We start from the raw sequence: 23,394 nt of genomic DNA on the forward strand, positions 1-23,394 counted from the left end.
TGGAAGCTTTTGAGAAAGATTGGTATTGACTCTCCTTTAAATGTTTGGTAGCATTCACCGGAGAAGACATCTGGCCCTAGACTTTTGTTTGTTGGGAGGTTTCTGATTACTGATTCAATCTCCTTACTAGTAATTTACCACCCTGTCATTTCTTTTTATAATAGCTCCTGAGTCCAAAAGTCTATCACCTACTGTCTGACTTACCAGTTTACCTAATCTGGTAATTACATGCTAAAATACTAAGTTATTATTTTATTACCTTGTTCAAGAACTTCTTCTGGCTACCCAGTGTCTTCCAGATATAGTGTAACCTGATTTGTCATTCAATATTTGGCCCTTTGCTATTTAGCCGTCTTCATCTCTTAGTAACACATTTCTGCTATTGTCACGGGGCTCCATTCCATCTTCTATGGAAGTTACAGACTGGATAATGGCCCCACAGGCCTGTCTACCTCCATCCACAGGTCTGGCACATTCTTACCATCCCAGCCCTAAGCAGAGTCACTGAGGGCTGGATGTGGGATAATTAATGACTTTCTTATAATTCCACTGGACTCAAGGTAAAGATAAATTTCAACTCCCCCATCTTTCCCAGAAAAATTTTTAAAGTCCTAGTTAAACTGTCCTGCAGACTAATAAGCAATTCTCTAGGTTTCCCATTTTTAAGATTGAGCTTCTTTTTGACCAATGTTCAATTGAAGTATTAGGGCATTGGTCAATTTAATCCTCGAGATTTACCTCAGAATATTTGGAGGAAGTGGTAGGTAGGGTAGAAAGAAGGATTTCTTATCTTGTGTTTTTCGGTGGCTCCCAAATTGAAAAAGAAACTATGAGTCACATATATGTAGAAAATCGTGCTCTCCAAATTTATCTTGCTTTCAGGATAACCACACAATTCAATAAATAAAATCCAGGATGGTGTGTCCAGAAGGAATACAAATAAGTAAGATTGTTTTTTTTGGATAAATAAAGTTTGACAAAGTAGAGTTAAGAAGTAAACGCCATTTCTCAGGTCATGACTTGGTGATTTTCATATGTACGCAAACACATGTACATTTTTGTAATGAACCCCACTGTCTTTCCCTCATGTTGCTCCTGACTCTACCCATGTTTTCTACTGTCCCAGTCTTAGGGATACCTGCAGTAAATTAGAAAGAAAGAGAAATTCCAAGAAATGATAATTCCCAGACTGCAGCTATAGAAGATTTCTTGTCAGAGAGCTGCTTTCTGTCAGGGGTGTAGATCAAATCTCCTGATTAGCTCACAGGATGCTACCATGTGTGACTGACATGCATTCTCTAGTTTTATACTTAGGTAATCTGAAGGAGAGTGGCAGAGTTGGGGACTAAATCAAGTGATAATAAAACACTTTTAGAAAATAAATGGCTGCAATCTTGGAGTCTCTTGAGGTTTCCAGAAGAAGTGTCTGGTCTTGATTTTAACTTTTAAAACTATGGCGGCAAGGGGACAATTCCAAGAAGCAATCCCCCTGGCTTCTTTCTTTGGAAGCCTATTTCTTTCTTCCCATCTGTGATTTTTTATTTTCCTCTTTTCTGGTAAAACTGCCTTCTTAGCAAGGTCAGCCAAGCTAAACATCCCTGATTTACCAGCAGAACACTGGCTCTCATTGTTGGGTTAAAGGGCAGAGCGCTGAATTGCAAAATAATATGATTCAGAGCGCTTCAAAGTAGCGCTGGCCCATTAAGCAGTCTGTGAACATCGTTGAATCTCTATCCTAAAGTAAACACAAGTTGAAAACCAATTACATGTGCAAATAATAGTGAGGCAAACAGCAGGAGTAACAATGATAAACAAATCTGTAATTTCTTCACGAGTTCTTTAACATAATTTTTCTCTGGAACTCTTTCTCCCTAAAACCCTCAGTAGGTCTCTCTGCCCCAAGTAACATGGCTGTGTTTGAACCATAGAGATGAACCATGGAGGCCAGTGGAGGACTGATGGAAAGAGAGGCATCAAGGGGGGGCGGGGGGCAACTCTTTGAGAGCGGAAGGTAGTGGTTGGGCGGCATTACGAGAAATAATTGCTGGGGAGAGCAAATAGGTCTAAATTTCCCCTGTCACACAGTCTGACTGTGGCTTATTCTGTATGATAAGACAGCAAGTAAGAAGGCTGCGATGGGGAATTGCAGTCAGTAAGAGGCCGCCAGAGCAGCTGAGCTGGGATCCTCTGACTAGAGGGGCCGCCTTGTCTACATCCTCTCAAGAAGCGCAGCAACGTTCGCCGAGCCAGGAACGTGGCCACGTGGGGTAAGGATAATCAGCTGGCTTTATATGCAAGTCGCTGAGTTTATGTTAAAATTTGTGATTCTAAGAATACATTTGTTACTGTAAGGAACGGCACCAAGAAACGGAGGAGAGCTTAAACAAGCTTTATTTGGGAACGCTCCCGGGCGAGGTTCACTGGTCCGAGAGAAAGGGGCCAGAGAAGTCGCGCCCGGGCGAGGGTTTGGGCAGAATTTATAGGGGAAGAAGGGAAAGGGGTGTGGCGAATCCGGGAGGGCGCAGGGTATTCCTTATTTGGTGGTCTTTTCGGGTATCGTGGCAATATCTGGTGCCGGTTGCATCAGTCTCGGGACCACTAGTCCCGCCCCTCGAAAGGCGGGAAGGCTGGGCCGGGTGGAAAGTCCCCAGGTCAGTTCCTGGAACTGGGTGGTCTGGAAAGTCTCCAGGTCAGTTTCTGGAACTGGGTGGTCCGGAAAGTTTCGGTCTGATGCAAGCTGTGAGTCTGATTGCGTTCCCCTGCCTCGCCTTACAGTTACTATATACATTGTATAGTTAACATTTGCTTAAAAATGATTCTGTGCGGGGTTTCTAAGTGCTTTACATGTACATTAGTACATTTAATCTTCACAATAACACCTTGAGGTAGATAATTATGATCTCAATTTACAGATGTGGAAATTGAAGTACAGAGAGGTAAAATGATTTTACCAAGTCACACAGCTCGTAATGGGTGAAGCTGGAATATGATGAAAAGAGACTCGGAAATTCTTGTCAGGGTGAATCCTTCCAAGATTAGGGTTTAGACAACGATTTAGCTGTGATGCGTGTTTCGTGGGGCCATTCTACCTAATTTCCACAAAGCAATGATAAGGAAGGCTCTGCTGGTTGCTAGGATGGGTGGAGAGTAATAGTGGGGATGGATATATAAAGAAGTATCAGACAAGGTCTTGTGTCAGTAAATTTATACTTTTTGAGAACGTACTGTAGCTCTGCGTGGCTCAGCCCAAATTCTGTTACGACTCTTTGCCCCATGTTCTGATATCGTCTTGTGCAATACTGTAGCTACTAGCTACATATGGCTACTTAAACTTAAAATTAAAAGCTTAATTCCTCCGATGGACTAGCCATATTTCAAGTGTTCAGTTGCCACACGTGGCTAGTGGCCACCATATTGGCCAGGGCAGATATAGAACATTTCCGTCATTGCAGAAAGTTCTATTGGAAATGTCATTTGACTTAACCCACCAAAGAGGTCAACTAAACCTGCGTCTCTTGCCTTCTTTTTCTTGCTCTGTTTCATGTATGTTATGCTTGGGAATAGCTTCTGACTCCATTAAGAATTTAATCAAAGCCATTACCCAGAAAATACACCTATGCAATTCTGCACAGAAATTTGCATACAACTTTGAGTGGAATCACAGACTTTCTGTGTAATAGTTATCCACTGGTGCGTAGCAAATTACCTTAAAGCTTAGTGCCTTAAGACAACATGGATTTATTATCTCATACAGTTTTGTGGTTCAGGAATTCAGGAGTGGTTAGCTTAGTGATTCCGGCCCAGGACTCCCGTTAGACTGCACTGGGGTTGCTTGATTTAGCAAATAAAAATATAAAATGCTCAGTTAAAATTGAATTTTAGAAAAATGATAAATAATTCTTTAGTAGAAGTGTGCCCCATGCAATAATCAGGGCATACTTTTACTAAAAAAATTACTCATCGTTCACCTGAAATTCAAATTTAACTGGGCAGTCTGTCTTTTATCCCATAGTCCAGTCAGTGTGTCAACTGAGGCTTCAGTCATCTGAAGGCTTTCCCTGGGGCTCATGGATCCATTTCCAAGATGGCTCATTAATGAGCCTAGTAAGTTAGCTCTGCTTGTTTGCAGGAGGCATCAATTCTTGGCCACATGGACCTCTTTTTGGGCCACTTGAGTGTCCTTATGTTGGCAGCTGGCTTCCCCAAGAGTGAGTGATTCAAGAGAGTGCAATACGATTTATGACCTTGGCTTGGAAGTTACACTGTTACTTCCGAACTGTTGTATTGATTGCACAAGGCATTTCTGTTCACTGTGGGAGGGGGGTACGTAACCATCAGGAGGAATTTCTACACAGATGTCATAGAGTATAAGCTCCATGAGGGTAGAATTTTTCTCCTCAATGATTGTAGCCCCAGTGGCTATAACAGTGCTTTGTAGATTATAGGCAGTCAACAAATATTTGTTAAGTGAATGAATAAATGGGACTCTGGCCTAAAATCTCTGACCTAAAAGATTCCTTTGGTTCTTAAAATGTTTTGTAGAAAGAAAAGATGCTTTTCCAAAGAGCTTGGGGATGAAGGGGTTAGAATATAGGTAATAGGGATTTATACAGAGGAACATCAGTTTAATAAGTTGCCGCTGTTTGAGTAAAGCATCCTAGAACTTGTTTGGAAAACTGGGGATCTTTGAAGAATGCACTAACCATTCTGTCTCTAGACTGCTGTTCTAATCTACAGATCCTCGACTTGAGCTGCAACATTTCCAGCCTCCAGCCAACCCTGCTTACTTCAGACTGGCCTCCACTCCCAACTGGCTAGAGCCAATTCCTTAATATCCTGTTACTGTTTGTCCTGAATTCAGTGGTTTTTGTATACTGACAGACTCCTGGTTTTTCTCAAGTCTGAAGTTAAGGGGGGATTCTGTCAGCAGCCAAGGACCTCTCTGTTCAGTCCTGAACAGGTCTTTTCCTCCAATTGCATGGCTTGTCCCTATACTTGTGCTACTAAATGTATAAAGGTATATAGTTATGCCACCCCTTAGATTTTCTCTAATTATTTAACGTGCAATGTTAAATACATTGCACCCTTAAAGCTGTCTGTCCATTTATCTTTATTTCAAAAATCTGAACAAAGGGCCAGCATATACTTGAGTTCAGTGTTTGAAATTTAAATGTCAATAAGATAAAAATAATAGCAAAAAAATAATGTTGCTCATGTATGATCCTGAAAGCGGTGATGTTAAATGAGTCCCAGGCTCTGTGTTAGAAACTTCTTTGTCTGTACATGATTGCCTGTATGTAACCTTTCAGGTGTGCATTGTGAAAAAAGAGTGAAGAGTTATTATTCAGATGCTACGAAGGTTAACACATGCGCACCCGCATACACACAGTTCAAAGGGATCAATGTTCTAGGATAAAAATGGAAAGGAAACTATGAGATTTAATAGAATGTCAGAAAGGGGCTTTTGTAGAAAAGTACCTGGCACAGTCTCGACGCGTAAATTACAACTTAAGAACAGACAGGTTAAAGTTTGTCGTAAGACTGTTCTTTAGAGAGAAAAGAGTGTGAGTAATAAGCCAAAGCTGGCAAAGATATGAGACAAAAGGGCTCCGTGTGGGAAATGGCAGTGGTTCTCCTCTTAATGGCGGCAGAATTGTTTCATGTTCTGTCATTATCTGCTGGGATGTAAGCTTCCCAAGATAGAGGGCTGTCCTATACAAAGCCATGGGGCTGTCACCGCTCAAATCACAAGTTATTCCTCAAGTGAATTGGTGGGCGTGGTTTTTGCTAACAGAAGCCACCAGGGAGAGCCTGGAGGGTAAGGAAGATGCCACCACTTCAACATCCCCACACTAGGTGCCGTCTCTTTCCTCAAGATGTTGCAAGTTTGTGAGTTATGAGGATGAAGACGAGTCAGTTATAGAAAAGGCCTAGCGGTTTATTTCCTGATGGTTTACGGATGGTTGCTCATCTCTCTGCACCTTCTCAAGAGGGTCTGCAAGGCAGCTTCGGCTGCTCTCTGGACACTCATGCAGGGGTCTTTTCGAAGTGCTTGGAGCCCTGAAATGGAGAGAATAGCAATGTCCAGTGAATGAAGAAAGCCAAGGCCCAAGCTGTGCAGGACAGGAAGGCTCCCGCTTAGGGTCAGTGCTGGGTGGGGCTCAGGCCCCCATGCTCACGTTTTACCCTAAGAGGTAGGATTTGGATCCACAAATTGAGCATTTATTTTAACACTGAGATAAGGGAAGAGAAGATCCTGACCTTGTGAGCAGTAGGTTTATAAACAATTGGAAAATCGAAGTCTGTTGGGAATGATGCCTGCAGTGGGATGGAGCTGGGGGTCACCTTATACTCTGGAGAAATTCCAGTATCTAGGGAGCGTCAGAGACGCTTGATAATGGGGTGCACTGCGATTTTACACTATGATTTTACGGCTGGCATGGGACTTGGAGCAGCATAGTTTCTCTTTCTCTAAGAATGTAACAGTGCTCTGGGCAGAAGCTAGGGCTGGTACTCGCGTGTGGTCAGCTGTTCTCTGTCTATTCACTCCACGTATTGGTAGGTCAAATTGAGAACAATGGCATCTAAAATCAACAGGAGAGAAAGTTACTGATTTCACTGTAGAGGAACAGGCCACGGAAAGCAGGTCGGGGCACACTGCACCTGGTAAGAAGTTAAGTCATCTAGCTAGTGAATGCACAAGCTATAGACTCCCTTTGCACCCCCAGGATGATGTGAGGGTGATGTCTATGGGGTCTTGAGTGCCATGTCTGGAAGTGGTCACTCACCCACCATGTATTTGGGAAAACTCACACCGTGTCCTCCAGGGGGCGCCAGTTGTCAGGGTTTCAAACGTGAATAAGCTATGGTCCCTGTCTTCCAAAAAGTTACAGTGTAGTTAGGGGGATCCTCTACATGATCCAGTAAGAGTCCTTAGGTTTTAACTCAATCTTAAATGTGGCCAACCAAGTGGGCCTATTTGCTGGGGGCTGGATTAGTTGGAATGGGTTTCATGATAAGACTTAGAATTTCCTAATAGAAGGATCCTCAGAGATTCACTTACTTTCCTCTTTTATTTTATAGATCAGACAGAGAGGCAGCACAGAGAAATTAAGTGACTTGTCCAGAATCACACAGCAGAGCCAAGGTCCGCTGGTCTCCACGCCCACACACTTTCCACTAGTATCACATTGCTGCTAAAGCTCTCAGCTCGAACTGAGCTTAGAAGGTTGACTGTGGTTTATATTAAGGGATGATGCAAAGGAAAACACTTAGGCAGGGGCAGCAGGCTTGGATCAAAGACTTGGGGAAAAGAAGGAGCAATGACTTGGAACCAGAAGCAGCACGAAGGACCCAGTAGGGAGAATGGTCTGATGGAAAGAAAGTGAGTGTTGGCAATTCAGAAGCTGTTACTGCAAGTCTGCAAAGAGAACAGGTTCTTTTGAGGGAAGATGTTGTAAGATGTAAAATGAATTCTTTCTGGCTTTCCTGTTTTTCTTTTTTTTTTTTTTTTTTTTGGTCTTCCCAGTCATATCGGCATTCACGCTGGGGTAGCTTCCAGGCAAAGCAAAACTGGATGGCAGAGAGCAGACCTGTGTGAGTGGAGAGTGTGGACGTGCCCTCACCTGTGAGTTTGGTGGCCACGCTCCTGATCAGCTCCCAGCTGCTGCTGAAGAAGGTGAATGAGTGTGTGTGGAGGATCCACAGGATTTCTTGGTTTTTCTTTGCCTGGAAGAGATGTGTGTTACAAAGAGGGCCACTGAAAGGGGGAGGGGGGAGGGGAGGGAAGGACTGGAAATTTGGGGTAGCTGATGCAAACTCTTATATATAGGATGGATAAACAACGAGGTCCTACTGTATAGCACAGGGAACTGTATTCAATATCCTGTGATAAACCATAATAGAAAAGAATATGAAGAGAATATATACATGTAAAATTGAGTCACTTTGCTGTACAGCAGAAATTAACACAATAGTGTAAAGTATAGCTGTATACTTCAATAAAATTAAAAAAGAAAAGAGGGCAACTGAGAAGCGACACTTTACGAAATTCAGCATCCTATAGGCCCTTTAGATGTGTGCTCACATCTAAAGGAGTGAGCACGCATACAGCCATTAATTGTTCTGTTGGAAGGTGTGTTATGGCTAGTTCATTCTAAATTTAATCAGGGTGGCACTGGGGCTTATAGGGCTAATCAACAGATGAGTTTCAGGAATCGAGAACAGATCCCAGTTGGGACTTGGGGACAGAGCAGAAGGTGATGTGACAGGATACCCAGAATCACTGCTGTCCTTCCCAGATGGTTCTGGCTCTGGCTGGGATTCCTTGCTATGCTCTTTGCCTTCTGGGACTTGCCTGGACTCTTGGCCTGCATTTTTTTGGAAGCAGCACCTACTGCACACTCACCAGCTTCACACAGAATTGCCTGTAGAAATCCCTGGCCCTTGGTAGATCCTGACCATCAAGGAGATGGTCTAATACCCCATAGAGTTCCTGGAGGCCCAGAAAAGGAATGCAGATGATCAGGACATCACGGCAAGCCTGAAGAACAGTTTCCTGCAACACAGTCCATAATGTTGGCTCCCCTTCCAGATGGGAAGACACACTGACTGGTTGTGTGTTGGGAAAGGAGCAGTAAAAGTCAGTGATGTGAGGGCTTTACAGTCAGTGCTGCCACCTTCCCAGTTTCAAAGATGGAAGCGCAAACTCGGGAAGTGATGGCAAAAAAGCACCCGGGATGGGAAAATTGGTTTTCAGGTTCATTTGCGAGTGGTGCCTTCAGACCTGGCTTCCGGTCCAGCTAGACCGGGCTTCCCGGCACCCTCTCGGCCATGGGGAGAGGAGGAGGTGCAGGTGTCTGTACAAGGGCCGCTTACAGTTCTAATCCTGGGATTGGAATCCCAGAGGTGGAGAAGGAACGAAATCATGCTCTTTTTTATTTCTTCAGCAAAAAAAATCTTCCACCTTCTTCCTGTTAGGGATGCCAGATTCTCAAATAAGAGGACGGCAGTCAGCCTCACATCATCCTGCTCCTGTGCTGACAGATACGTGTTGTGGGTGAGTCCTCCACACAGGCCATTCCCAGCTGGTACCCCTACCTTACCCACCCTTTCCCACTTCCGTAGAGGCAGGCTGGAGCCCTGGCGCACCTTTGGCATAGCCCCTGGGTGTCCCAAGAATGCCTTTCATTTCCCAGCAGCTCTCTTCCCACACGACATGAATTTAGAGCTGGAGACTTGGTTTCTGACTCTGACGAGCTAGTGGGGAAATGTGACCACAGGAGTAATAAACAGGGAGTGCTGGCAGCACAAGGCCGGGGAGGGCGCTTGTTTGTTCTGTGCTTTGTACAAATTAGCCTGATTTCGTCATTAGCCTGGAGTTATGGGGCCTCTGATCTAAATTGCCCAAGGCCTAGGACTCTTCTCCAAGATCCCAAATACTTTCCAAAGGGATTCCAGGAAGCTCAGAAATGTGGGCCTTGTGTCTGAGAGAGAGAGAGAGCAGATAAACAAACAAGTGCTTAGCCCTACTCTTGTATGTGAAGTCATGGAACTGCCTTGCTTGTTGTCCAGGAGGGTGGGCAGTGCTTTTTAGTAAAAGATGAAGGATGTATGTGATCTGAAGAGGAACCAGAGTATGGCGATGCTTTTTAGAGCCAAAGGGTAAGGTGGTGGAGAAAGATGGCCTTCTATTATCTCAGACACTTTGTTGATATGGTTCAGAGTTCTGGTGAATTTTCTGGAAGTATTCTTTTTTTTGGGGGGTATCTAGAAAACTAGTTTCAAATACCCGTAGAAAGGCAGAGGGATGAGAGGAAAAGCCATTCTGAGTAGCAGAATATTATTTATTTATTTAAAAAATTAAAAAAAATTTTTTTGGCTGCGCCTCGCGGCATGCAGGATCTTAGTTCTCTGACCAGGGATCGAACCCATGCCCACTGCAGTGGAAGCGCAGAGCCCTAACCACTGGACCACCAGGGAATTCCCCAGAATATTATTCAGATTAGCAACAAACAAGGGCCAATAAAAAAGCACTCCTATGAATATGAGGGGGAGAAGATAGAGGAGTTTATTTCGATGGCAAAATAAAATGTGTGAGAAGTGGGCACATACACAAAAATGCCATGAAAAAGGAAGTTAACAAAGATCTTCCATAAAAGAATAAAGATGGCTTGTTAGGAAAAGGCTAGAAAAGTTAATTGAATAACATGAGATGTGACCTCATAGAAGGGAAGTGTAAGTAGAACTGTTCTTTAAATGTACTAGGAGTAAGGTCAAGGTATATATTTTAAAGATCTCTTTTTAGAAAAGGAAAGCAAACCAGTAACAAAGTATCTAAAAGGTAGAGAGGTATTTACTTAAAAAGAGTCCTCTGAATTTTCTAAAATCAAAGACCTAATGATAGGTCAAGGGAGAATCAACCAATTGGGATGATGAAAAAACAGAAAAGAGAAGGGGTAAAGTGTTTTGGGTGCTGGGAGAGATATTAAAGTTTTACTCAGGTGCCAGCGTGGGAAATAGCAGTGAACAGGTCCTAGAGCATGGGACAGCAGCCAATATTTTCTGTTCTACCGCTTTTTCAAAGTGTAGCCATATTTTTAGATTTTCAACAAAGTACTTAAATATTGAAGAGAAGAAAGAGAAAATTTAGAGATTACAGAATTGTATGCTTAATCTACAGAAAAATATAGGGGCAAAGTATCATAGTTGAATATATTTGCAGAAAGAGAGCGTTATAGGACTGTAAATAGCACGTCATGACTAAGACTCAATTTTTGTCAAACTTTACGTTTATGCAAACGTGATGAAATTGATACCTATTAGGAATGCGAAAGGTCTAACCTAACAACCAGATAGACTTTAGTTGTTCTTTTTTTTCTTATGCATTACGACTGAGAAATATTCTCTTGACCACAAAACTTGTAGATTGACTTGTGATTATTGGAGGCTCAGATCCAAGAGAGTTACTATCATTGGATCAGCAACAGTCCAGGGAAACCTAACAGATGGGGCTCTGTAGGGCTGACTTTAACCCTTTGTTGTTAAAGATGGTCATCAATTATTTGTGTAATGAAAAAAAGAACATCTTCATTATTTTACAGAAGATACTAAATTGAGTGAGAGCCCAGTAAGTATTTTTGGGGACAAGATGAGAATTAAAAGTAAATATTGGGGCTTCCCTGGTGGCGCAGTGGTTGAGAGTCTGCCTGCCGATGCAGTGGACACGGGTTCATGCCCCGGTCCGGGAAGATCCCACATGCCGCGGAGCGGCTGCGCCCTGTGAGCCATGGCCGCTGAGCCTGCGCGTCCGGAGCCATTGCTCCGCAATGGGAGAGGCCACAACAGTGACAGGCCCGCGTACCGCGAAAAAAAAAAAAAGTAAATATTGGTACACTGGAGAAAATAGTTGGAAACCAGCAGAACGCTGCTCTCAAAGGCCAGGTTTAGGCTAGTACACAAACAAGAGAAACTGAAAAATACAATGCTGGAGGACGTTTGACTGAGGGCGAGTGTTGCAGACTGCAGTCTGGAGGTTGGTGTAGTTAATTGCTAAAGAGTCAGGAAGAAAGGGCAAGATTAAAAAAATTTGGAGTGAATAAATAGGAAAAGATTGGATTTGAGAGGCAATTTTTCTTTAGATTCTATTTAATACTTCTCAGGTCTCATTTAGGGATACAACACAGTCACTGGCTTATAAAATATTTAAGGAGCTGAAAAATTAGGTTTATGGTAAATAATGAAGGAAATAAGGACTTTTCAGTCTGGAGACTATCAGATGAATAGGTAATTTAATAAAGCCTTAATGTTTAAGAAGGATGCATTGGAGGAGGCAGCCAGAAATTTCCATCTCCTCTGACCACATAACAGGAGCGGGCAGGTTTAGATCACAAAAAATAGATTTAAGTTAGATATGAAATAGATTTTTTACATTGATGTCAGTGAATAAACCAAAACGAAATAATAAAATCTGGTTTCCCAGAAGGTGTAAAGAAAAATGACCTTCCTTTGCCTAGGATTGTTGTTGACTGATCTTTTTTTGCGGTACGTGGGCCTCTCACTGTTGTGGCCTCTCCCGTTGTGGAGCACAGGCTCCGGACACGCAGGCTCAGCGGCCATGGCTCACAGGCCCAGCCGCTCCATGGCATGTGGGATCTTCCCGGACCGGGGCACGAACCCGTGTCCTCTGCATCGGCAGGCGGACTCTCAACCACTGCGCCACCAGGGAAGCCCGACTGATCTTTTTTTTAAATGAGGGCTATAAACCACGTCAGGGGTTGACAAATTTTTTCCGTAAAAGGCCAAACAGTGAATAATTTAGACTTTGCGGGCCACACGGTTTCTGTAACAACTAATCAGCTCTGCGGGACGAAGTGTGAAAGCTGCCATAGATAATATGTAACCAATGAGCATGGCTGTGTTCCAATAACACTTCATTTACAAAAAGATGCTCCAGGTCGAATTTGGCCGGTGAGCCATGGGGCAGTATACTGACTCCTGGATGAAATCAACTGCGCGAGCATTTTGAGTCTTTGAAATCTTGCACGTGGAAAAGGTTGTGTTGGAGGCAATAACATCTAGCCCTGTAGGGAGTACTGTCATAAGCTGTGTACCCCCAACAGCAGACTTTCTTTTTCCTTTTTTTGAATTTTTGAACTTTATTTATTTTTTATACAGTGGCTTATTAGTTCTCTATTTTATACATATTAGTGTATATATGTCCATCCCAATCTCCCAGTTCATCCCCCCGACCCCCTGTTTCCCGCCTTGGTGTCCATACGTTTGTTCTCTACACCTGTGTCTCCATTTGTACCCTGCAAACCGGTTCATCCCAACAGCAGACTTTGAGATGGGGATTTAGGTGTAAGTCACTTATCTGGGAGGTGGGCCCAGGAAGCATGATAGGCAAGAGAGGAGAGCTACGAAAGGGAACATTAGTGAGTGTGGTACCCCTATGGGCAAGTGGAGCACCATCCTTCTGAGGGGTGAGGAAGCTAGGGAGTTTATCTACAAACTCTCTTTTCTTGTTGTTTGAGGGTCCTTTCCCAACACATCCGGCCCACCTTGCTCAAACCAATCATGATTCCTGGGCCAGAGAATACCCTCAGGCAGACACACAGGAAGCCAACAGGCTGCACAGGAATTGAACAGGTGACTTCTGGGGCAGGTGATCTCTGGGGCAGGTGACCTCTGGGGCAGGTGATTTCTAGGGCAGGCCAAGGCATGCAAATGGACACCAAACTGGTCTGCTACAAGCACTACCTGAACCTTTTTCTGCTATAAGCACTACCTGCACTCACTTCTGGGGAGGGAAGATTCCTGAACAGGCTCACTTACGTCTTCAGAAAAGGTTCTTGTTTGCAGCACTATTTCTTTGAAGTAGAAGCTTACATCTCGGTCTGTGAGCAGCTCCAGGATCTTTTTTAGAGCCTTCAAGCTTTCACAGACGACGTCGGTGCGGGCCAGGTGATAGAGGCCTCTGACGATAGATTCTAACTTTATCTGCTTGTGCTTCTTTACTATTTTGAAATAAGGTCTCTTAATCTCGAAAATTGTTCTGTGTGTATCTGGAATAGGGTAGGAGACCCCAGATAAGGGGATTGACATTCTTTTAGGGTCACATGTCCTTCAACCCAAGAGCCACCACTTCAGTGACTTATTTGGATTTTCACTTAATTTCTATGCAACCACAGGGTGTGGGTTAGTAAATAATTATTTTAAAACTCTACTTAGATGAACTATTTTGCGAGCCCCCCCAAACTCCTTTTACCTTGTGAGGGGCTCCAGAAGCGCTATTACCGAGCCCTCGGATGGCCATTTGCCTCAGAATGGCGTTGGAGCCCCAGGCACTCTGAACCATCAAGATCAGCACATCCCGTATGTTCCCGTGCTTCCAAAGGATTGGCTCCTTCATGAGCTGAAAGTGACACACTCCTCCCCTTTAGTCCAGGTAAGGGCCGCCCTTCAGGAGAGTTCCAAAGGCATTATAGCTATGATTAAAGAGTAGGGCCCCAGCTGCTTGTGGGGCAGAGGAGGGAGCCCTCGGGTGAATTCAAATGTCTGGCAGGAACTAAGCTCTAGAAGTGAGCACCCCACAGGTCAAGGTTATGTGGTGATGAGAACCAAAATACCTAGTTAAGAAGGTATTTCTAATCTAAATGGAAACATGGAGCAGGGAAAACAGGAGTTACTGACAATTTCCTTCTCTGCATTGGCTGGGTCAGCCTTTATCCCAGAGTTTGAAAGGACCATAATATATTTGTTGGTTGCATTTTGTTTTGTCCCTTCCAGGTTGATTCTCTACCCTTCTCTGTCTTGGGAGTTGATGTCTGCAGACCACAGGGCAGGAAGAGGATGAGGCTGGGTTCTTTTTCCTCTCTTTCTCCCTCTCTCTGCTCAGGTACTGTGTCTCCGGCAATAGCTGGATCTCTCCATTGCCAAAGATCCCAGAGACGGTCCCTCTTCCGTGGCTCAAATTCCCACTGAACTCCTGAGAGAAATACCCCACTGAGTCCCAACGAGCCTGCTGGGATGGCTGTGCTCCCTTGCCTCAGAGAAGGAAGCTGCGCCCGTTATCCGGTAGTTCTCCGAGGAGGAGGTCAGGGATGGGAAGAGTTGTTCCGTGATGTCCGGAATGAGTCTGTGTTGCCACGCTGCCATGCTCCTAGAAAACCAAGGCTCCCACTGTAGCAGAGGCTTTTTTCTTTCTAAACAGTGGAAGACACTTTAGTTCTGTTTCTCTATCAGGAAACTAAATGATCCAAAAAGGAATGTTAAAAAGGAAAGAGCACCAAGGCTTAACTTTATAATAGCCTATCCAAGTGCCCGACTGAAGTGTAGTTTGCCTAAAAGTGTTCATTGTATCACTATTTTCTGCGGGGTTGGTGAGTTTGGGGCTGATCCTGCTGTCTCTTCCCAACCCCTTTGCTCTTTCTTCCCTGTTTTTTTCTCCTGGACTCTATAAGTCCTTACTGAATCAATTGCTGTCAGTAAAGTTGCCTGCGTTGCATTTTTACTTTGTCTTCAGTGTTTTCCTTCGTATCCAGTTCTGGAGTATCTGCACATTACCTGGCCAGTGCACAGACTCCTATGTGGTGCCTGCTGGGACTGCTGAGGAGGGTCCACATGTTGTCCCCGTCGTCAGATTCTCTGGCCAGCCCTTCTTTCGTGGCCTGGGCCTGCACACACTTCAGAGTTGTAGTCGAGAGCCTGAAGGAGACAGTTGGCACCACAAAAGTCAGTCAGTACCATGCAAGGAATTGTGAATCCCCAAGTCCTTAATAAATATCATCAAGCTGTCTGTATTCTGTATTTTCACTTATTATGTCTTGGGGCTCTATATTGATATGTGTGGATCTGGTCACTCGTAAACACTGTATTCTACAGAATAAATACAGCACATTGTGTTTCTTTTTTTAAAAAATGTTCCCTGCAATGCTCGCTCACTCCTGGATGAATGGAGGTTGTTTCACTGATTCTAAAACAAAACAGCACCTTGGAAATCAGGATGCATCTCGCGATGGATAGTGCGTTGCAATTGTTGGCCAGACAGTAGTTGTGATGCAGTTGCTATTGCCTGTGTATACAATGCGTGTACATGCATGGATTTAGGTATGGCTCTTTGAGCTGTGGGCATTTTAGTAAAGTTACATGTACTATTGGAACTACGTGCGCTGAGCCTAACTGCTATTTAAAATGTCTTTAAAAAGGTTGATTTGGGGGCTTCCCTGGTGGCTCAGTGGTTCAGAGTCTGCTTGCCGACGCAGGGGACACGGGTTCGTGCCCCGGTCCGGGAAGATCCCACATGCCGTGGAGCGGCTGGGCCCGTGAGCCATGGCCGCTGAGCCTGCGCGTCCGGAGCCTGTGCTCCGCTATGGGAGAGGCCACAACAGTGAGGGGCCCGTGTACCGCAAAAAAAAAAAAAAAAAGGTTGATTTGACATCGGAACAAAAAGTTAATGCAAAAAAACAGGAAAGCAGAGCAGTGTGATAAAGGATAACTATACCTACTAATCCTCAAAGAGCTTTTTGGATCAATATAAAATGCAAATTTATAAGAAAGCACTGATTCATGACTTAATTGGGACTCTTTTTTTTTTCCTTTCTCAATGTTACACGAAATAATGTTACATGAAATAATGTTGCTTCCTTCAACTGGAGAAGTCTTAGATTTGAGGAAATGTGGTATTTATTTTTATTTTATATTCTTTCCTTGGTGGCCTTGAAAATCACAGAATTCCAACTTTCCTTGAAAGGTCTCAATGAAAGAAAACAAAGGAAGTGGATTGGGCCCTCTAGGGAAGAGGACATAACTGCTTATTCGTTGTATGACCGTTCTGGGCAACTATGCTGGGTACCCAGGGAAGAAGAGCTACGAGGCTCGAGGATGGAGGGGCCTTGTTCCTTCACGGGTAGTTGAGGCCATGCCAGCCCCTTCTGGAGTCGGGTCAGGACTGCTCTGGAAGTCCCTCTCCGCCTGGCTGTTTACCTGCAGGGGTCTGCGGTCTGCTGCCGCTCCCCTTGCTGCACCACCCGCTGGCGGCGGTTTAGGGTTGACGTGGGCATCTTCTGGCCCAGTGTGCAGCTGACCAGCTTCAGGAAAAGGGCGAACAGCTTTGGGTACAGGCCTGCGACAGGGGTGCCTGTCGACACCATTTCACAAATTGCACAGGCCACCTGAGGGGAGAAAGGACCCTGTGGTCAGGCAGGGCTGATCTTCCAGTTTGTTTTCTCTACAAAGGATTGCTTTCCAGGTTGACCACACTTGCGGTAAAAGCACATAGAAAAGGGAGGGTTTATTTGTCTGGAAACTTCTTAACTCCTGCTGTGTTTCTCTCTCAGGGCTACCATGTGGGGTGACTCCAAACTCCAGGGGGCACCAGTATTGGGGTCTTTCAATAACAAGTGGATATCTTGAAGACTAATTTGGAAATACAGAGACACAGATTTTCTTTGGGCTGATGAGAAATTTCCTTCTGAACATGATCAGCTGCAGACAAAATCACTGCCATATTTGTCCAATATAAACTGGAATTGATTTAAAACCGGGGTATGAGAGGGGAAGAAGTACGATTAATGCTACATCACCCAATGCCAGGTGGGATGGAGTGGGGTGGCATCCCGGGCGGGTGGCAGGTTGTCCAACTCACGGAGATCGCCTCTGTCCCCAGGAGGTCATCTTCTAACTCATTCTCCAGTTTGTCTATGAAGGCTCGCAAGAGTTTGCCACTGGAGGCTGGGTTCTCAGCCAGAGCCTTCCACAGTGTCTTTGTGTCACTAGGGAAGCACGGCAGGAAGCCGATAAGGCTCTACTCCTTGGGATGTGAGCTTTTTCATCTGATCCCCTCTAAAACCACATTATGACTAATCACAGTTGCAAGGACGGATGGACATGCCAGCATGCCTGGGATAATAAGGATGTTTTATTTAACAATCTAGCATTCTGGCCTTGGGTTGCTGAGGTTTGTTAATGTCCATCAAGACAGAAACCTCTCATATAGATTCATGTTAGGCAACCAGAAAGGGAAGAAATATTCACTTTCTAATACTCACTTATTCCTATTAAATAAACACACACACACACACACACACACACACTCACTCCTAAAACTCTCATCATCTAATGAGGACATATATTTGAAAAATACTTGGAAAACCATTACCTGTGATTCAAACACCATTTCTGAAATTATTCAGGTGAGGTGTTTTCAACTTTTGTTTGCTATCTTTCTCTCAAACCACAGATTCTTCCCCAGTACCTTACAGAGTGGCCTTCCCTAGGAAAAGGGACCAACTCAGTTAGAATCAACCTGTCAAAGGGCAGAGGCTTCTGTAAAAGGTTGGCAACAACTGCATCCATGTGAAAGCTGGCTATTTGGGAGATGGCTTCCAGCATAAACTGAAAACTTTCCTCCTTTTGTCTGAGGACCGGCATGTGATGGTAAATTATGCCCAAGATCTCCAACAGCTAAAAAGAAAAAGCCAAATCAGACACTGAGTTGCCAGTTTTCCTCTACATGGATGGCTTAGGTCACGTACGGTCAGCATATTGTAGGCAGTGGTTGATGAATTAGAAATAATGTTAAAAAAGCAATTGATTCTACACATGGCCTATCTCTTGCTCAGGACGATTATCGATAAATTGGGCATTTATTCTTAAATCAATTTAGCAAACATTTAGCGAAAGGCTGCATTATGCCAGGTGCTGTGTTGGGCACTGTGGGGCATTTACCAGGGATGAATAAGATGTAGCCCTTTCTCAAAAGGAATGGGTGGTCTCATAAAGGACATCAGCCATATACCCAAGGGCTGTGCAGAAGGCTCTGTATGGCAAATGGTGTACAAGAGGTACAGGACTGATAGGGGAATCCACAAGTAACTGAGGTTACTGTGGAGGGACATCTGGTCTGGGTCTCAAAGGATATATAGCAATTCCAAAAGGCAAGGTGGAGATGGTGGGGAAGGTCATCCTCATCAGAAGGAAGAGCACAGGTAAAGATGTAAAATCAGACACCATGAGAATAGAGCACAGAGGGTTTAGAGAGCAGTGAAACTAATCTTTATGATACTACAGTGGTGAACACGTGTCATTATACATTTGTCAACACCAAGACTAAACCCTAACGTAAACTGAGACTTTTGGGTGATTATATGATGTGTCAATGTGCGTTCATCAATTGTAGCAAATGTACCACTGTGATGTGGGATGTGGGTAGTGTGGAGACGGGAGGTATACGGGAACTCTGTACCTTCAGCTCCATTTTGCTGTGAATGTGATGGCTGTAAAAACATAAAATCTATATATGAGAGCATGGTAGAGGCAAATGTGGAAAAGGTTTATGGAATAGGAGAATAGTCCAGTTTGGAGCAAAGAAAGAACGAAGGTGATAAAAGGAAGATAACTTGATAGGAAAGATGAAGCCAGGTGCTAAAGGGCATTGAGGGCCACCTTTCTGAGTTTGGGTGTTAATCTGTGTGCAGTGGGGAATGATATTACACATCTGGCTTTTGACATGGGCAAGGGCATGTCTCCATGCTAAAGAACGTTTGCTTCTAGTGGAAATTTTTCCCGCTTACTTTGGATAGACACTTTTAGGTAAATATAATATTTTCTCAGAATTATAATTCCTTAATCATAAATATCCTGCAAACATGAATACCACACAGTCCCATTTCAATGATTCTTGGAGAGGATTTAGGTCCCTCTTGTAAGCCTTTACTTAGTGTGTGAACAACTTCCCCTTTTATGCTAAACACACAAATACATGGACATTCCAAATCTATTAACCTTTGATTCTCTCATGACTGGCCCAGGGCCTGCCACATAGTATGTACTCAATGAATGATTTTGAAAAAAGCTGATTGGACAGTAATTAGCACAGAGGTCATTTCTAAAAGCCATGCTTTGGAAAAATTTTAAATTTAGGGTGGTTGATTCTGGGCTATGGGGACCATAACTTCCTCCTCCTGTTCCCCTTGGAAAGCCTTTATTGAGTTAAAGATTCTTTTCCTCCTCAATCTCTGAATTGCTGGTGTTCTGTTTCTGACTTTAAGAGAGAGAACAGAGTATCTCCATTTGGAGCTCTTAACCAGGCTTCCTGAATTTAAATCCTGTTCTCTCTGCTTTCCAGTTGGTAGGAGGGACTGAGACTTTTCTTTTAGTCAATTCCCCAATGACAGCCTTCTTTACCAGAAAATACCTAAGGGGTGTTCAAGAGCAGCTCGCAGAGTGGCAGTGGGATTAGAAAATTCTCTTGGCCCTCAGTGGCCATCTTAAAGGCATTCGTTCACAAGGTCACGCTCATCCTTGCAGACCTCACAACCCAGTTTTCCATGATCCACATGCCTCTGACCAGAGCGTGGCAGTCTGTAAAGTTCTTATCATCACAGACTAGAGAAGCAATTGAGTGCCTAGACAGGCACTCAGTGTGAGCCTGGCTGTTCACACGCAACTTGGGTCTCTGTTGAGGCCTCTTGAGGCCGTGCGCACTCCCGCCTGTGGCCCATCAGAGGACCAACTGAGAAGTGGCGACCTACTTCTGGTATTGGCATCTCAGAAGTGTTAGAATTCTGCTCAGTTGTCAGATTGGCTCTTGGTTCACCTGATCTTCTAAAGCAGCTCCCTGCTCCTTCAGGGCAGCGATCATCCAGATGCCACATGCCTTTGTACACGTGGGGTTGAGGCTCTCCAGACCGTCCAGGGTTTCCCCCAGGAACATGAGCATTTCTTCACTTGGAATGAGTCTCCTGACAATCTGAGAACGAACCAGAAAGACTCATGTCATCAGCCACCTCACTTCATATCTGGACGCCTATTCTTGGTTTTAGGATAATAGAAACCACTGGGATTTCCACAAAGTTAGCATGTGACTGGGGCCATAGAGACCAGAGACAATACTAAAATAGGACATAGACAACACCTTTCAACTTTAAGTAAACTTCCCTTGAAGTTATCTCTTGATCATTTCATTATTTATTAAATTTCAGGCCTGCCAAGGCAATTTCCTCTCCAAACCTGAAGTTACATCATACCCCATAAAGGAAAAATAATGCATAATGTTTATATGCCATTTTATATGTTATAAAGTACTTTCACATACATTTCATATATCATAGAAATAAGTCTTGTGTCTGCCAAAGAATAGCTAGGCTTGAAAATTCAGGAAATCTATCACTGTGTACTAAGTGCTGTGCTAAATACCCAGTGCCTCACAGCATCCACACAGAGGGTGAATTATTATTATTATTTTTAACATCTTTATTGGAGTATAATTGCTTTACAATGGTGTGTTAGTTTCTGCTGTATAACAAAGTGAATCAGCTATACATATACACATATCCCCATATCTCCTCCCTCTTGCGTCTCCCTCCCACCCTCCCTATCCCACCCCTCTAGGTGGTCACAAAGCGCCGAGCTGATCTGGCTGTGCTATGCGGCTGCTTCCCACTAGCTATTTTACATTTGGTAGTGTATATATGTCCATGCCACTCTCTCACTTCATCCCAGCTTACCCTTCCCCCTCCCCGTGTCCTTAAGTCTATTCTCTACGTCTGTGTCTTTATTCCTGTCCTGCCCCCAGGTTCTTCAGAACCTTTTTTTTTTTTTTTAGATTCCATATATATGTGTCAGCATATGGTATTTGTTTGTCTCTTTCTGACTTACTTCACACAGAGGGTGAATTATTATGAACGCTGTCTTTTGCTTTTGCATGTTTCAAGATCAAGCGTAGTCAATAAAAAGTGAAGAAAAGAAAAACTTTGCAATTTTGGTCTCTAAACAAGAACTATACACAATGTTTGGTTGTATATGTCTCTCCGTGTGTATGAATGAAAACACAGGCAGGGGAGGTGAAAAGTTAGAAGTTTGAGTAAAGTCCAGGAGCATTATCTGGGGCTTTAGCCAAGCAAGATGGTCATGATTATGAGTTTGTGGGTATGAAAACATTCCTATTCACAACCGACTTCCTCCAGTATTAAATGGCCCGATGATGTTTGGTAGCACCATCTTTGAGCGGAAATGAGTTCCTTTTCACGAGTAGTTGCATATCCCAGCCGGTTTCTGAGTTACCATGGCTCCAAGATCAAGGCCTAGACTCGTGCCTCTGTTCTGTATAACACGAAATGCCTGCCTGTGTCCAAGCTCAACAGTTATGTTTTTTTTTTTTTCATATTGGGATGGATATTGGCTTAGGAAGAAAGGAAGAAAGGGAATTCATGTTTTCGAGCACCTCTCATGCATCAGACACTTTCTTAGGCATTTGACATATGTTCCCTCCCTGTCCCCCACGGGCTTGTCTCCTATGTCCTCATCACCTTCTCATCCCCGCTGCTGCCTCCTTAGTCCAGGCCACCTAATCTCATATGTAGATTCTTACAGTTTCCTGCAAACTAACCTCACTAGTTTCAGTCTTGCCAGCCTATAGTTTAGTCTCAACATGGCAGCCCGATGACCCTTCAGAAAATACAAGTCCAGTCACATTCCTCCTCGCAGAACCACCACTAGCCCATAAGGAGCTTTTGCAAATTAGGAAAAGTGCCCTGTTCTCAAGAGAGTTCTCTGTTATTGTCACAGTGACTGAGTTTGTTGGACCCTTTACTGCCTTCTGTGGATAACTGCCATAATACACATATGAACCTATAATGTCCACGTTAGGAATGATGCTGCCTCACACAAGGGTGCCCTTGTACATTTCACAGCTGCCACAGTGTACCTAGTGGTCTTGACTCTTCTGTTCAAAACCCTCTGCTGGCTTTTGATTCCAATTGGAATCAAAGCCAAGATCCTTAACAAGTCCTGGAAGGCACTTCAGTCAGCTCTGGGCTGTCTCTTGGATCTCATGACCCACTTCTTTCTCCACCTCAGGGCCTTTGCACATGCTGTTTCCATCTGCCTGGAATGTTCTTTTCTAGATGTCTTCATGGTTCTCCCTTTCAGAGAGGCCTTCCTAGGGGATAACCCCTCCCGTACTCTTTATTCCCTTCCTTGATTTTATTTTTCTCAGTTGTCACTACCTGACATCATATTTATCTGGCACTCCATCTACTAGGATGCAAGCTCAAAGAGGGCAGGCGTTCCTATCCTTAGAGCCTAGAAAAAAGTGTGGCATGTGGTAGGTGCACAGGGCATATTAGGCGAATGAATAAATGAATGACTTGATAGACCAGTCCTCACAACAGCTCTGAGAGGGAGGTTATGCATTTTTTTTTTTAAGATGAGACTGATCACCCAGTGCACACACTTCAAGCAGTGCACACGGAGTGCGTCTGATCGACCCCAAAGTCCTGTTCCTTCCATTCCACCCCACTGCCTCCCTCACCCTGGAGAGGGCCACTTGGTTCCCCAGGTTTCCCAGAGTATGAAATGATCAGTAGCAGGTGTTGCCTGTGCACATGGACCCAGAGTTAATAAATGAGTGGACAAAGGTCTTTCATTCAGCTAGAATGGCTAGGCTGTTGCCCTCCTGGGTAGCGGGGTGTACACAGCTGACTCATTTGGAAATCAACCCAGAATCATCCTTACATCCCTTGGCCAGTCCTCCATATCTTTCACCTTTGCTATTTTGGAGGAAATCTTGATCTGGACCTGCACATCATCACATTGCAGCCCTTCCTGCAAATCCTGTAGTCTTTCCACTTCCAGGTGAATGCCTACAATCAACAAAGCGTGACATAGGAGTTCAAAGAGCTGATAGGGGTTGAAGAAGCTGTCTGTATTTTGATGTGACACTAATTCAGCTGCTGGATGCCTTTAACAAACCCACTGAAGCCTGTCTGATTAGATGGTGAGCATAAGATCAAACACTGATTGAGTAGTTTCTGCATGCCAGCAGCATGCTAAATACTCTGCATGTAATGATCTCATTGCTCCTAAAGATGATCTGAGGTTATTTGCAGTTGA

The 23,394-nt window shown here is 44.1% G+C and overlaps 1 protein-coding gene across 1 annotated transcript in view; it reads right to left on the minus strand.

Annotated features, from left to right (window-relative positions):
• Positions 1-5,953: 5,953 nt before the first annotated feature.
• Positions 5,954-23,394, minus strand: part of MROH2B (maestro heat like repeat family member 2B) — a 68,061-nt gene continuing 50,620 nt past the window's right edge. Inside the window, 14 exon segments of the mRNA XM_067730210.1 lie at positions 5,954-6,060; positions 6,519-6,584; positions 7,626-7,728; positions 8,408-8,542; positions 8,878-9,033; positions 13,336-13,509; positions 13,760-13,915; positions 14,548-14,662; positions 15,067-15,207; positions 16,486-16,673; positions 17,147-17,273; positions 17,807-17,964; positions 20,099-20,251; positions 23,047-23,144. Coding sequence (XP_067586311.1) covers positions 5,954-6,060; positions 6,519-6,584; positions 7,626-7,728; positions 8,408-8,542; positions 8,878-9,033; positions 13,336-13,509; positions 13,760-13,915; positions 14,548-14,662; positions 15,067-15,207; positions 16,486-16,673; positions 17,147-17,273; positions 17,807-17,964; positions 20,099-20,251; positions 23,047-23,144 — 1,877 coding nt within the window.

This window comes from Pseudorca crassidens, chromosome 3, assembly GCF_039906515.1.
Source record: "Pseudorca crassidens isolate mPseCra1 chromosome 3, mPseCra1.hap1, whole genome shotgun sequence".
In the NCBI taxonomy this organism is placed as follows: Eukaryota; Metazoa; Chordata; class Mammalia; order Artiodactyla; family Delphinidae; genus Pseudorca; species Pseudorca crassidens.